General features: G+C 46.9%; 1 protein-coding gene across 4 annotated transcripts in view; it reads right to left on the bottom strand.

The window, feature by feature from the left end:
- Nucleotides 1-15,778, bottom strand: part of MYO18B (myosin XVIIIB) — a 262,880-nt gene that overhangs the window by 27,982 nt on the left and 219,120 nt on the right. For all 4 annotated transcript variants that reach the window (XM_023513322.1, XM_023513320.1, XM_023513324.1 and 1 more), the window contains one exon: nucleotides 7,280-7,407. In XM_023513322.1, the coding sequence (XP_023369090.1) occupies nucleotides 7,280-7,407 (128 nt within the window). The remainder of the gene's footprint in view (nucleotides 1-7,279; nucleotides 7,408-15,778) is intronic.

The raw sequence follows: 15,778 nt of genomic DNA, 5'->3' as shown, positions 1-15,778 counted from the left end.
TTTTTTTTTTAAATTTTAGTTGTCATTGTTGTTTGGTGGGCCTGGGCTGGATTTGAACCCACCAGCTCTGGTGTATGTCGCTGGCACCTTAGCCGCTTGAGCTATGGGCCGAGCCTAATCCTACATTTTCACAGTATCTGTGCTCTAGTCACTTCTGTCCTTTAATCTACTGAATTTGCACAGAATCTCTAAGGCTGAAGTCAAGACCTGCCAGGTGGTCTGTCTACTTGTTCACGCATGATGAGATATTGCCCAGAACAAGGTTGGTATCTAGCCTGGACTATATACTAGCCATTTGGGATGGCTCAGAAAAACAGAGTATGCTTAAAACAAAAGGGGTTGCATTGAGAAGACCTTCTGCAAACAATTAATATATCCCACATTTATTGTATGAGCAAATGTTAGAAGCATCTAACACCTTTACCATGAGCCAGTCTGGAATAAAATTTGGGGGGATAGGCTTTCAGAGAGAAGCAGAAGGAGTTGTTTTCTGTTTGCTCTTGAGAAGCATTAAGACCAGATGGGTAGAAATCAATACCATGTTGACTTTATGCAAGTTATGGGTTATTGATCCTGGCAGGTACTGGAGTCTGTACACCATGGTACACGGAGCCATCAAGCTCTGGGAGACCTCACCAGCAGTGCCAAGGGGTCAGGAAGAGAGACACAGGAGGAGGGCTTAGCTCTCAACCTTCCACTTTCCATTCAGAGGATGGCTGCACTTCTTCCTAAGCTAGAATATTTTATAAGAGTTCACTTGGGTGTAGAAAAAGAGGGGGAGAGTACTATTATAAGGAGGGAGTTTATTATAAGAAGGGGTCAACTCATTGACCCTTTCACCACGTGAAGAAAGAATCTCTGTGCCACAAGCTCCATGACACAGGCACGTGTCTACCTGTTCCCTAATGTAGCTCCTGTCATAACACAGAAGGTGCCGTTGATCCTTAGTTGAAGGGCAGGTGAGCTGTCCATGATCCTCCTCCATTGGACAGCACAGTGGTGCTAGAACCCTCCTCCCTTGACATGTGGTCAGTGGTTCTTTCAACTTGGTGCAAGTGGCCTTTAGAAAAAGAACTTGTGCCAGGAGTTCATAAACAAGGGATTGATGAGCATTAATTAAATGTCTTCAGACACATTCCTTCAGGGTGAATCTTTGCCATACAACTCCAGTCCAAGTTCAAATACTGCCTGGGAAGTAACCCATACATTCTTTGGCCCCCTCTCTGTGTGCTAGACACAAGTTCACCAGGATGGGCCTGTGGCTGGCAAAGAGCAGAGGCCTTGACAGAGGGAAGAGGAAGTAGGGCTGCATGTGACATGCCAGCAGAGCTTGACCAGTACAAGTGTGGGTGACAGGGCCAGCCTGGAAATCAGATCATGGAACCATCACTTAACTGTGGGCTGGGGCAAGTTTTTGACTTCTCTAGTCCAAGTTTCCTCATCTGTAAACTAGGAGGGTACCCTCAGAGACCGGCTGCCAGGACGCTGCATGCCAAAGGGTAGGCTTCAGGAAAGGTCCCTGTTATGATTACATGTGATAACCATCAGCATCATTTCCTACAATGCTGGAATAAACAACGTAGTTTGGAGCCCTGACTGCCTGGGAACCCCCTTCTCTGAGTATTTGGGCTGGAAACATGCTGGAAAGCCTGGGCAGCATCATTTAACCAGCTGCACTGCACTAAGGCCCCTGCATTATACCTGGGACATGGCATTTACCTTCTCAGGTGAATGGAGAAATGCTTTGTGGGGTCCTTCCAGGCCTGGAGCACACTTATTACCCATGAGGGGCTGTAGGAGGCACCTGTGAGAAATACTTTGGCAATAAGGGATTGGGGAAGGGATTTAACATCATTGGCTCTCATTAGTGAGACGCATATGAGCACAAAAGTATGTCCATCATTGGTTATTCTCCACGCCTGTGGTGTAGGCGGCCACGCAATTACTTCTCTAAATAGCTGCAGAAGAAGTTAGCCAGGGCTCCTCCTCGGGCTCCGCTTCTTGCTCAGAGGACGCCTGTTTGGTGCTCCCCTACTAAGTCTGCTGCTAGGAGATTGCTGCTGAGATGCTCGCTCCTACTATACTGACTGTGACTTCTAAGGTGCTTTGGCACCCAAGACCTGAATGAGACCTACCCCAAGTAAGCTGGCGCAGCAGCCCACATCCAGACAGTTGAGTGGGCTGGGGCTGGAGACCTAGTGTCCCGGCTCCAAAGAGGCCCTGGGTTGGGGCCAGAGACACAGCATCACGGGCCAGACAAGGCGCAAAACATAAGGCAAGAGAATTATAGGAAGATGCCCTTGGCAGCCGCCAAGACTGTCCTAGCATGCAGCAGAGAACGTTCCACTCTGGCCAGAGCCTGGGCCCACCACTGAATAAAGTAACTCAGAGGTATGCCCTTCACAGCAACCACAATCTTTGGTTACACCCAGGTCTTTCTACTTGCCCTCCTGCAGCCTAATTTTAGCCAGGTTATAAAACAGTTCGAAAATATCCAACTTATACAACACGGCAACTGAGGACTCTTTTCCAGAGCATTCAACTCAGATTGGGCCAGCTGGAATGGATGCATTTTCAGCTGACCCAGGAGTCAAAGGTCAGCTGTTGACCTCTCCACATCCCACCCAACCCTCCTTGCCCCCGAAAGGCTAGGCGGCAGGCAGAACAGCTGCAGCCCCTGGGTCAGGAATAGATGCTGCTGCCTGTCAGCCAACACATCTCTCCCTCTGTGAGTAATGAGTGTGCTCCAGGCCTGGGGGAGCAGCTTAAAGCATCTCTCCATTAATCTAAGGAGGTTGACGCCACAGTCCAAGTTACAAGCGGGGCCCTAGTGCAGGAGAGAGAGCACATATTTAAATGCTGCCGCAGAGGCCACCTGGCTTTCTGAGCACGTAGCCACGTTTCTAGCCTGGAAGGCCCGTTACACTCAGATCTAATTCCCAACATGGGGAAATGTGACTTTTTGTAATTTGAACAAGTCTCTGAAAGAACCTCACCTGCAGCTGAAGCTTCTCTGTCTCTGTCTCTCTCTCTCCCTCTCCCTTTCTCTCTCTCTCTCCCTCCTCCCCAGGAAGGTTTGAATCCTAATTGAGAACTCAGTATGGAGGGACCTGGCACCAACCCCTCAGGCTCCAATCCGAACCTCTGTCCCGGGTGATGAGATAATGAGGAGCACAGTGCCCCACACAGCTGCCAGCAAGGGGGAGAATGTAGGCTGGAACCCGGGCAGGGGCCGGGGCTGGGGCTCCTACCCCGGACAGTGGCTCTACGACCTAGCAACACACACACTTCCTTTTTATGGATGACAACCAATTAAATAGCACTGTAACCAGAGACCATGCTCAGTACATGTAAATTCTTTGAAATACGTTGAGACTTCTCCATGGGTAATTTCTTCCCAGTTTCCTGTTCCTGCAATGTTATTGAAATCTCTGCCATGTTTCCATCTTCAAGTTACAAGCAGCATATGAGAACCGAGGCCTGCTGAAAATTAGGAAATGCTCCCTTAGAACCAACCTGGGGTCAAGGCTGGCTTCAGAGGCTTGTGTCCCAGACCCAGAAAGGCCTGTGTTTGGCTTAAGGCTCTTTGGTCATCATCTTGAAATTTTTAATAATTTTTCAACAAGGAGCCTCACATTTGACTTCACACAAGACCCCACAAGTAATGTAGCTGCCTGGGGCTCTGGGACACTTTAAGGAGCTGGGAGGATTTAGGTCATTTTCTGCTGGTCATTTCCAGAGGAGAAGAAAGGTTAGGAGAGAAGGCGGGAGGGTGCCATGAGAAAGAGAAAAGTAGAGAGTGTGGCTTCTCTCATTTCCTTGGGGACACTGGTGTTCTTCCACTTGCTAGAACATGCCTCTCTCTGATCTTACTTCCTCCAGATCCTCCCTGGGTGGCTTCTCCTTTTCATAAGGTCTGAATTCCAATGTCCCCTCAGAGACATGTCCACCTGGCCCCCTTCATCACAGCACCACGTTCTCAGCCTTTATAACTCTGATTGTATTCCTGTGTTTTATCTGTCATTTACACACACGCACACTCCTCCATCAGAATGCAGGTTCCATAAAGGCAGGACCATTCCTGGGCCCTTCTTCCTCTCTATTCCTCAGCAATTCAACACGCCTGTGTTCCAGCTACAGCTCCGAATGCTAACTTCTGCCTGACCTCAGGCAAGTTATTCAACCTCTTCTTATCTGCACGATGGAGAAGGATAACAAGCAGCAAGTGGAACAACACGAACACCTAACATCCTGTCTGGCATGGAATAGGTGCTCAGTGAGAATTTACCAAAGGAATGAATGAATGCAACTGGGGGTTGTTGAGCCCCTACTGTGTGCAATGTGCTGTACTAGGAAGTCATATTTTCTCACTTATTATTACTAACCCATCTTTCAGAGGAAGAGACTGAGGCTCAGAGAGGTTGAGCAACTTGTTCACAGTTATGCAAAAATAAACCACTATATCCTTAACTGGCAATCAGGCTTGTTGAAATGCAGAGCCTGTGTTCTCTCTGATTCTTCCCCTACTTCCAGTGCGATGAGTCTGCACATTTCTTGCATTTTTCTTGCATTGCTTTAGACTTGGTGGTCTGTAGTCATTTCACACCTCGAAGCAACCCTGAAATGCAGGTGAGGTTCCTTCCGACCTATGATTCAGGTGATGTGTGAAAATTGGAGATCCAGTCAAGGGAAAGGCAACAGAAGCCCAGCAGGGAGGGAGACTTCAGGCATTCAGAGCGGATTCCTGGGCTTTCAGACCCTGGAGCTTAGAAAAGGTGGATCAGAACAAAGGATGAATCTGAGTCTTGTTACCAGGAGCAGAAACAAATAAAGGAGTCTGCTATTAGGGCGAGGGTGAGGGTGAGGGCAGGGTTCTTCTAAAGCTGGTCTCACTCCCTAAGCAGAAACTGCAGTGGGACCTGTGACCTTCAGGATCTCCATCCCCAGGGAGGGGCCTGTTTTTTGCTTCCTTGTCACACTTCTTCCCAGTCTGTCATTCACACCTCCAAGCCCGACTCTCTGCCTCGTTCCAATTTTGTTATTCTTAAAAAACTTTCATTGTTTATTAAAAAAGCAATCTCTTGCTATACAATTACAAATTGTTCAAAAATATTGCCCATTGGCCAAAGATAATAGTATCTATAGCCATTGATCCCCACAATAATTAAAAAAAAAAGATCTATCATTTGTATGAATGGAAAAACCAGTGTAAGCATCAAACAAGTAATGTTGACAAAAGGGGTTTGTAATTACAGTAAGTCCTGCCATGACACTTGTAAGACAGGAGGAAGAGGTGGGGGGGGGTCCTTAAATGCAAGGAGGAGTTAGCAAGCAGCCACCACATCAGGATTTGCCCTTTCACCAGCAGTTTGACAGCTGTGCAAATTAGCAGGCAATGCTGGGAAGACTTGGGATATGCATGGAAGCCACCTTGGCACAATCTGCCGAAGATTTTTCAGATAAAGCTCTTTATGCAGAGGCAAGAACATGGTGTTTAGAGTCCACCGGGTCTTCATTTTGCTGTTCCTAAGCGTGAACATCTTTTGCTGGAGAGTTTGAGGTTACAAATCTCTGAGCAGCTATGAGCAGCCCAGGACCACATCAAGGGAGGAAGGCTGTGCACATTCTAAAATTAGATGTATATAAAGTACGTGACTACTATGAGCAAAATCTCCTAAAGAGGGCACTTGTATAGCTAGGGATGTGTGTGCATGTTCTTTGAACAGATTTTAGAAAATATAAACTTGAAGAAAAAAATTGTCACCTGTAACACCTTCCCTTAATGTTAGAATCTTGGTGTGTTGCCTTCCAGTTTTTTTTTTCCTTGAGTAGGCATGGTCAATTCTAATATAGTCAATATAGATGTCTGGCTCTTCCTACTGGCTAAACCACAGCTGTCCAGTTTATTCATGGACAAACACACACACACCCTTCAAGATGTAGGTCCCATAAAGGTAGGACCACTCTGGCACTTTTCTCACTCTATTCCTCACCAGTTCAATACACCTGGGCTCCAGCTCGCTGCTTGTTACCCTCTCTGCATTCCCCACCTGCCCCACATGCACATGTCTCAAAGGCCAGCCCCTGCCCCCTGCCCCCACCTGTTCATAGGGCTGTATGTGGCAAAGGTCTGAGTGGGAAACTCAGCAGAACTGGATTCTAACTCAGTGTATGATGAGAATTTGCTGTGTAACCTTGAACTTCTCTGCGATCAGGGTCCTTGTGGGGAAACCCAGAGGGTTGTAATACAAGATCTGACATTTGACTGTTCTGGCTGCAGCACAAACCAGCTTTTCACAGGGAGGAAGATCAGGAAAAACAGGTGTCCAATCAGGCTTGCTCAGGTGTGTGCAGGAGCAGCTTGTAGGCATTGGGTGGAAACTGCACCTGCAGGTTCCTGGTTACAAGGCAATGTAAAAGAAATGTCTTCCTTTACACACAGAAGTGGGGTGAGGGCAGAGATGCTATGGCAAGGTTGTGCTTCCCACAGAAGCAGCTAGCCAAGGCTACAAAGGCAGCTCCTGGGAATAGGATGACTTGGCCTGTAGAGGCTGAACAGCCAGGGCCCTGTGCCCAGCTAGGACACTGCCAATCCTTCCAGCTGAGCAGCCCACCTGTGGTCTGTGGCCGGTTGGGACTTGAGTGGAGATAATGGTGGGGAACAGCCTATCTTCTGGGGAAGGCGAGAAGCCCTGACACTAAACTTGGGTGGGCTTGCCAATCTCCAGCCCAACCTTGCATCTTTAAATCAGCCCTTGCCTTTTTAAAATCATGTTCATTATTTTGCATAAACACAGCTTCCACTTACCTATGGGTACATCCCCTAGCGCTATGCTATGAACTCCATTAACTCTCCCTAACAGCCCTAGGAGATAGGCCACAGGTTGAAAACAGAAAACCTCGTGTCTGTAGGGCAAAAATGGTCAAATCTTGGCAATTTCATGTGGTTCATCCTAATATTATTATGTCCACTTTACAAATAAGGGAATTAGGCCAAGATTAGACACCAAAACCACCCCAGGTCATTTACCACAGTCCTTGTTCCAGACACGTTGCTTTGCCAAAGGCTTGGCAAGCAGGGCCAGGTGGTTTCAGCAGTGCCAGGGAGAGATACCTGTCTGTCCCCACCCAAGCAAGCCATGGATCCCTCCAGCCACACAGTGGCCATGGGTTTCCCAGCATCTGTGGCCCCCCCAGGCCAGCCTTAGACTACAGAGCTCCCCTCCCCCAGTGCAGCCCATCCGCCGTGCCTATCCCCACCTTCATCCTCACGGCTTACCTCTCCGTATCACTATCACTGGCCACCTCTTCCAAGGCTGCCTGCAGGTCAGCAATCCGCCGGATGGACGTCTCCAAGTCTGTCTGGAGGGTCTGCCTCACGGCTGCAAGCTCCTCCACGTACTTCTCCTGGAGAGAGACCACATTGGCCTTAGACTAGATACCCACCCACCTACCCACGCGTTCTCTCGGGAGGAGACACACCCTTAGCCATGCCAGGTGCCTAGCGAGCACCTAGGACACTGTGAGTGCTCCATGAGAGGCTCTCTCTGTGGACGGGTTGATCAGACCTTTAGCCAGGAGCCCTGCCTTTTATAAAGGAGGAAATGGATGTTTCAGGGCATGGCCCAGGGACACACAGCTTGTTTACCCATGCGGTGGGTGCTGCACCCAGCATGTCTGACCGTGCTCCGCACCTGCACCGCCATGCTGCCCAGCACACAGTGGTGCTCAGTCCATCCTGGATGGATGAGTAAACATAGCCAAGGGTCACAGAAGCTAGTTTCAGAAGAAGAACACACAGGATGGATGGATCTGGTGGGGAAGGTTGGCGGGAGGGCAGAAACAAGAATAGTTTCCATCCCACCCTGTGCCCTGGATGCCCCACCTTGTTCTTCCCAATAGCAACAAAGGCAAAGATGGAAACGCTTGGCAGGGCTCCCACCAGAGTAGGCAAAGACAACAGGCTGCTTTCTGTGGCCAGTGCTGTGTTGAGTGCTTTATGCTCATGCCTTCCCTTGTGCCTCACAAGCCTGGCACAAGATGAGTTGACTGCTCTGCTCCCATTTTACAGATGAGGAACTGAGGCATTGAGACCTGAAGACTTCCTGGCAGTGCAGACCTCGAGCTCAGTACGTCTGACTCCCCCTCAGCGCTTATTCCCTGTGCTTCCTGCCACTGCCCTACACTTGGTCTAGACTCAGCAAAATCTCTGCCTTCCATTTACACACACCCCTACCCTTTAATGTACTGAGTACCAGCTGAGGGTGATTTTACAACCGCCCTCCCCCCACAGCTCAGGGACATTTGGTGATATCTGGAGACATTTTTGGCTGTCACAAATTGGGGGAATACTACTGGCATCTAGTGGATAGAGGCCAAGGATGTTGCTCAACATCCTACCACACATAGGACAGAACCTACTGCAAAGAATTACCTGGCCCGAGTGTCAACAGTGCTGAGCTGAAATTCTGGGTTAAACCCAGGATCCTGCCTTCTGGGGAATTAATCCCAGGAGGGTGAAATCAAAAGGCAGAGCACAGCTCTGTATCTGAGGGTGCTCGGAGCGGAGCTGTTGATGACAGGGAGATGCTGAAAGCTGCCTCATCACCAAGCAATTGGGAATAGTTAGGGAAATCACAGCGTGTCACTTTGATGCTATTAGGCAGATATTAACATTGGAAATAAGAATTGTGGCAGCGTGGAACGCTTCTGTGAAATAACGGGAGGCAAACAGAACAGAGCAGAGGAACCTCATGCCTGGATTTTGCAAATAACACGCACACACACTCGGAGAGTTGACAGTATTTATGGATGGGGTGAAGTGGCTATTGGATGGAATTTTTGTTTTAAGTGGTTCTAATTATGTTTACTTTTGGAGTGTTGCTTAAAGGAACACACATGTATCAACTGGTTAGAGTGTAGATGGGGATTGGGGTCACAGAATATAAAGATTTATGATCAGATGTAAGTTCAATTTCCAGCTCCCCACAGAACTCACTGAGCCTGGGGTCATTCTGTTTTATTTTGTAGATGAGGAAACCAAGGCTGGTGAGGTTATTTGGGGCAAGTAAGGAGTAGAGCCTTGGTCTTCCCGCCTCCCAGTCCAGGAATCTTTCTGGGGCAATGAGTTCCCCACCCCAGAGGAAGGCAGAGAGGACCAGGGCAACTCCCCATCACAGGGACACACAGCTCTCCTCTGCAGATCAGCTTGTCCACTCACGCTATTCTAAGTCTGTGCTTCTCAAATCGTTTTAATTTTTTGTAATTTTCTAATTTTAAAGAGAGAGAGAGAGAGGGCAGGCAACAACTGAGCCAGCCCAAGGGCCCTGCCAAGCTGTTGAGAGAGGGAAGGGGAGGTGTGGAGGGAAGCCAAGTGGTGTGAGAAGGGGCTGGCAGTACACTGCGGTTGATTGAAGCTGCAACCGTGAAATCCCCATCTTGGGCCCCCAGGCTGGAGGCCAACTGCTGTCAGAGGAAATAAAGGACACCTAGGGACAGAGAGGGAGTGCTCACCCCAGACACCACCATGTCAGCTCATAAACACACCTTGAAAGTGTCTGGGTACAAAATCCCTACAGTTTATAAGAGCATTTGCCCATGCTCAGCTCTCTCCTAGTGGGCCAGGATAAGGGTGTCCCTGGGAATCAGCCACTTTCTCCCAGGAGATGTGGCACCGGAGTCTTTGGAAGACACAGAGGCGGAGAAATCTGGATTTCTGCCGTAGATCCTATCAGAAGTCCATAGGTCTTAGGCATGTGTTACGGACACTGAATCCCATAAACAGTGGTTGAATGAATGTCCTGCCCATTTGAGATGTGAGGAAGCTGAGGGCCAGAGCAGCAAAATGTCCTGTCCAACGTCACATAGCTGGGGTAGGGGGGTCACAAAGCTGAGATGAGCATCCAGGTCTCAGGTTCCGACACACGAGAAAGGAGCTCAGATGTCACCTCCCAGTTTTGTTTGGGTAAACAATGTCCACCTCAGTTCATGGAGGAGCAGGAAGGGTCTAAAGTTTACACCCTCAGGGAACCTCCTAGTGGTAGAAGAGGGACAGATCCTGGGTCCTGGGGGAATGAGGGCTGGTCTGGGACCAAACATACGGGTAGAGGAAATGGGGCCCTGAAAACAGTCAAGTCCATAATATCAGGAAAGTGAAGGTAGTCTCTGGAGCCCGGCTGCCTGAGCTCAAGTCCCAACTCCACTGATCACTGGCTGTGTGACCTTCAGCAAGTTACTTAAACTCGATGACCCTCAGTTGTCTCATGGGTAAATGGGGGCACTCTTAGCCTCTCCTTCCCAGAGCTGTTGTGAGGAGTAACCGAGTTTGGCAGATCAAATACCAATAGTGGCACTGCCATCATTTAATTCTTGGGGGAAAATGAGGGGCCTCAGAAAGGGCAGACCCATCCCCACATCCCTGAGATTAGAATGCAGGACTCTGGCTCCAAAGCTTTTTCATCATCCTGCAGAGAAAAGACACAAACCAAAAACAAAGGCAGCACAGGAGATGAGTTAGCTAGATGGAGTGAGAAGAGGTGAGAACAAGAAGCCATCAATAGAGGACAGTACATGGAACAACTCGAGGGACCTGTTGCTAGCCCTCCGCCAGCCCTCAGGCTCCACCGTGCCCACCCCACTCTCTGCATCCCATCCTCCATCTGCTGGGGATGTGTATCACAGTGGGAGCACCCCAAGGAGAGAGGGATTTGAGAAATGGAGTGTCTGTGTAATCAGCAATCAGCAAATCTTTCCTGCTTCAACTCGAAAACCAAATGGAGTCTGCTGATTGCAGAGACCACGTCATTAGGCTAAATGGATGCAGAGCCCCAAACTGTCTCTTCTTCAGGGCAGATAAAACAAGGCTGCAGCCAGAGACTCCCCCAGGAGTCATGTAAGGGGATGTGTAGGCAGAAGAGGGCACAGAGGAGGCATCCCCCCTCAGACCTGGGCATGCAGCCTTCTTGCACCCTCTGTGGAAGAGGACGTGGGCTAGAGATGATGACTCCATTAGACTAAGAATGCTGGGGACTGGTTCACAGCTGCCTCATGCAAATGGGATTGTGTTTTGAGGCCAGATGTGAACTTGTTCTTCCCTGTTGTTAGCTCTCTTTAGAGATTTAGAGTATGGAGAGGAATTTGGCAGATGAGGGGCACTTGGGATATAAAACCATTCAGATAGTTAGATGTATATAGAGCAGAAACCCACTAGGAGATAGAAAATATGGTCAGACTAATCTGAAACTATAAAACAGTGATATACACACTGTGACAGACACACAACATCCCTGTATATATTATATATATATTATATGTTCATATACTATTGGTTCACACATACATTCATTCAATAAACACTTGCTGAGCACCTACCAGATGCCATCACTGATCTAGGCATGGTTGCAGAAACCTAATCTATCCTAATTGCCAGTGTCTGGAACACAGTAGGCACTAATATATCCATAATTGCCTGTTCTGGAACACAGTCGGCACTCTATATATGTTTGGGGATGGAATGAATGGCGTTATTCTGTGACTGTTAGGGGTGAATGAAGGAAGGACAGGGTATTACACACATTCATTAATGCATACATAACATGTGTGACGCATGTGATACATACATGTATTATCTGTGTCGCACATACAGAGAGAAATATGGTAATGCACAGTGCGTAGATAAGATGCACACTTGCTGAACTCCCCTTGTTAAACTCCCAGGCTGTTCCCCCTGGAGTGTACCATGGAGAGTTGCCCATGGGGGAAGTGGTTCATATGGTAATTAATGGCTGTAATTAAAATCATCTCCTCTTGTGATGTTCAATTAGAGGCTAAGATTTAAAACTGTTGTTTGTTGTTTGTTTTCTCTGCCCAGCACATCTCAATCATCAGAGGACCCTTTCCTGTCTCCAAATGGACAAGACTCTCATTTGTCAACGTCTCTGGCCCTAGAGGTGGCCTTTCAAACATTTTGAGGTGTCTCCCAAAAAGTTAATTTCACATGTGCCATGTAATTTATACCATAGATCAGGCTACCTCAAAACACTTTCAAAATTTGATGAAAATCGGTCTTGTTATTTTCTTCTGATTCACTAAAGTCAAGCAGAAATAGCATCATGGAGCCTGGTGCTGAAAAAAATAATTACACGCACATATGCTCTTATAAATACACATGCAAACGTGTGAGTGCATGTGCACATGTGTATGTACAGTTACATATCCAAGTATCTCCAGTGTCTGACACACAGCTTACTTAATAAACACTAAGTACATACGCGTTAGAGTTTATGTAATTGGCTATCAGCAAACCTTTTCTGCTTCAACTGGAAACCTAAAGGGGTTGAATTTGGCAACTGGCACATGGTTCATACTATAGATCAGACTACCCCAAACATTTCTGAAACTTGAAGCAAACACATCAAGTATTTTCATATATAATAAATGTTGAACGTACTTAATAAATATTTGTTGAATTACTTAATAGATGAATACATTTATTTACATTTCTCACATGCACAGGCACTCAGCTAAAAGTATGAAATGTCCTATTTCACTTAATCTTTATAAAAACCTTCAGAATTAAGTATTATAGAAACACATAAAAAGTGAATTGAGATTATTACAACAAAACTGTAGCAATAGTTATTACCTCTGTGCACTGAGATACTGGGTGATTTTTATTTTCCTTTTTATACTTCTCCAGATTTTCTCTAGTAAGTATGAACTACCTTCATTAATGGAAAATTAAAATATCTGTTTTTATTCCTCTCTGACATTACAATGAGCACCCCCCTATCTCCCTGCTCCATGCTAAGAAGAGTCCTGGCAGCCTGATTATTCCATTTTACAGATGAGCAAGCTGAGGCTCAGCAAGGTTAACCCATTTGCCTCAGGATGTGTAACCAAGGAGTGGTTAGAGCTAAGCTCAGGTCTCTTGATTCCAGCCCACAGCTCTTTCCCCCTTTACCCCTAATTGTTCCTGCTTCACCCCAGAATGCCCATATTTCTGGAGGTGAGGGAGACTTTCCAGAAAAAAAAGGTTAGGAGCAATTGCCATCGCTTCATTCAAATTGTCTGAGGGTCGTTTGCCTGGGAGCAATGAGGCTAGGGAAGAATGGGTGGAGAATAAAACGCCTGTGAATTGTGTCCTGGAAGGAGTGCCAAGGCCACATTGGCAATACCATGAGCATCTGCAGATAGTGTTCAATCTCATTTTAGGAAAGGGAAGAGTTTAGAAAACCTAAAAAGGATTTATCAAATGCTCTTATTTAAGATTGAAAGAAAGCCTAATCTGTAGTAGGAAGAACTGTGGAGAATGTGGTCACCACTGGATAAGGCCCTTTCTCAGTAATTATCTTTGAAATGTATTGTTTTATTCTTTTTTTATTATTTGATTAATAGGCACAGAGAGACTTATCAAAGATCCCAAAGTGACATAGCTAAAAAGTGACAGACAGATTGAAGCCAGGCTTTCACATTTCTGAAGAGTCAGAAAATACATGTGATGCTCCCTTTCCTTTTCTTCACCCATGGCAGGCATGTCCAATCAATCATTGCACAGCCCCAAGTAATCCTCTGAACCACCAAGCTGGGTGCTTCATCCCAGTGCTGACCTGTACTTCACCTGCCAGCATCAACCAGAATCCCCAACTCTGTCACACTTTAAATGATCCCAATTCTCCCAGAAATCGCTTCAAAATCCTCAAAGAAGAGAGTTATAGTAGTTGGTTGATTCTAGAGGTTTATTTCTGCTTGAAAATTGATGAGTGCTCCATGAAACTGAGTGAAGCGGAAGCTAATTGCACTTAAAGTGAGACCCTGGTGGGTGGGGGAGGGGGAGAGATGCAAACTGCTAACAGCATTGCAAGCAAGCAGCACCCAAGCGACTGTGTGCAGTTTGAAGAGCTCCTAATCCTTTAAACTTCTTAATCTGTTAAAATTACAGCATTATTCCTTGGCAAAAGATTCTTACAAGGAACAAATGAAGTAAGGAACAACTGAGTACACACGGCAAGCCTAACACAGTGGCATGTCCTTGATATACAGCAACCGTTCCTATTTCCTTCTTTCTAAGTAAAGAATCAGAAAATATGAAGGCTACAGGGTATTATATAGCAAGGGTGACTTTTATTTTTGTAGAAAATAAAATCTAAGAATTGGTTCCTTTTTTGTTGATGCTGGAAGGATTTTACACAATGCCACGAGAAAATAGAAACTGCTCTAGGCCAATCAACCAAGAGAATTTAATACAGGGGATTTATTACACAGGTGATGGGAAAGATTAGCAACAGCGGGAAGGCACAGCCAGCCTAGGGCTAGAAAGAAAAGCTGAGAAGTTGAAGTGTCAAATGGGACATCAGCGGTGCTGCCCAGCACAAGCTAGCTTCGCGGAGGAGGAGAGTTCTTAATGGGATCCAGAATTAGAAGAAAGCACAGCTGTTTCCAGGGGAACCCTAAGGCAAAGGCAGTCCCAGCAAAGGAGAACTATCCAGGCTTCCTTCCTCCTTCTCCTTTTAATTGTCCATCATTGCCTTTCATTGGCTGAACCAATCAGAAGGCAAAAAACGGGGAAAAAAGTTGTTCTCTGCAACTACACAGCAGAGCAAAAAAGGGAGGAGAACGGGCGGGAGAGTGAGCAAAATAACTGGCACAGAGTGCAAAAACCTCCACGATCTACCCAGGCTTTACTATTGAAGACAGATACGGTGCTTTCAGTTTGTAAAAATTCATTCAGCTGTTCACTTAGAATATTTGCACACTTCCTATATACATATTTCAGAAAAAAATGTTACAAGACATGCAGAATGATGACTTTCAAGGCCATAGAACCAAACGCTGAATTACAAATTCCTATTCTGTATTAGTTACTTATGGCTGCAGAACAAATTACTTCAATATCTAGTGTTTTGAAATGTCAAATATTTATTATCACTCATGGTTTGCAGGTTGAGAATTCAAGAGGGGCTTATTTGGGTGGTTCTGGCCCAAAGACCTTGGTAACCTGAATAAAGGCCTCCCAAAGATGTCCATGCCCTAATCTCAGAAAATGCAAATGTGTTATCTTATGGGGAAAAGGCATCTTACAGATGAGATTGAGTTCAGGATCTTGAGGTGGGGAGATTAGCCTGGATTATCCAGGTGGGTCCTACATAGAATCACAAGGGTCCTTAGAAGAGGGTAGGGAGTGTCTTAATGAGGGAAAACCCGGCCACATGGAGATGGAAGAAGAGATGGGAGCGATGCAGCCAGGAGCTCAGAAATGCTGCTGCCCAGAAGCTGGAAGAAGCTGAAATAGATCATCCCATGGGGCCTTCAGAAGAAATCAACCCTGACTCCACCTTTGTTTTTTTAATCCCGAATGACTCATTTTGGCCTTCTGACCTCTAGGGTCACTTTGTTTTAGCTGCTACACTTGCGCTTACTTGCTGCAGCAGCAATGGGAGGCTGATGCAGGATCTCTCACTGTGTCAGAATCGAGACATCATCCGGGGCTGTGGTTGTCTGGAGACCTGACTGGGGCAGGAGGGTCCCCTTCTGACCACGCTCACTGTCATGGCTACTGGCTGGAAGTGTCATTTCCCTGCCACCACGTGGCTTGAGTGTCCTCCGTACACGGTGGCTAGTTTTCTCACAGCAAGTGCTCCTTGAGAGAATAAGGCAGTAGACGCATGAAGCTAGTATAACCCAGCTTCAGAAGGGACACCCCATCACTACTGACATACTCTGAAGGCCACGCAGATCAACCCTGCCCCAGTGAGGGAGAGGACAACACAGGCTGTGAAGG

This window comes from Otolemur garnettii, unplaced genomic scaffold (assembly GCF_000181295.1).
Source record: "Otolemur garnettii isolate 467f Iridium unplaced genomic scaffold, OtoGar3 scaffold00038, whole genome shotgun sequence".
Taxonomy (NCBI): Eukaryota; Metazoa; Chordata; class Mammalia; order Primates; family Galagidae; genus Otolemur; species Otolemur garnettii.
The sequence above is the reverse complement of the archived record's forward strand: the minus strand, read 5'-3'. Positions and strand labels throughout refer to the sequence as shown.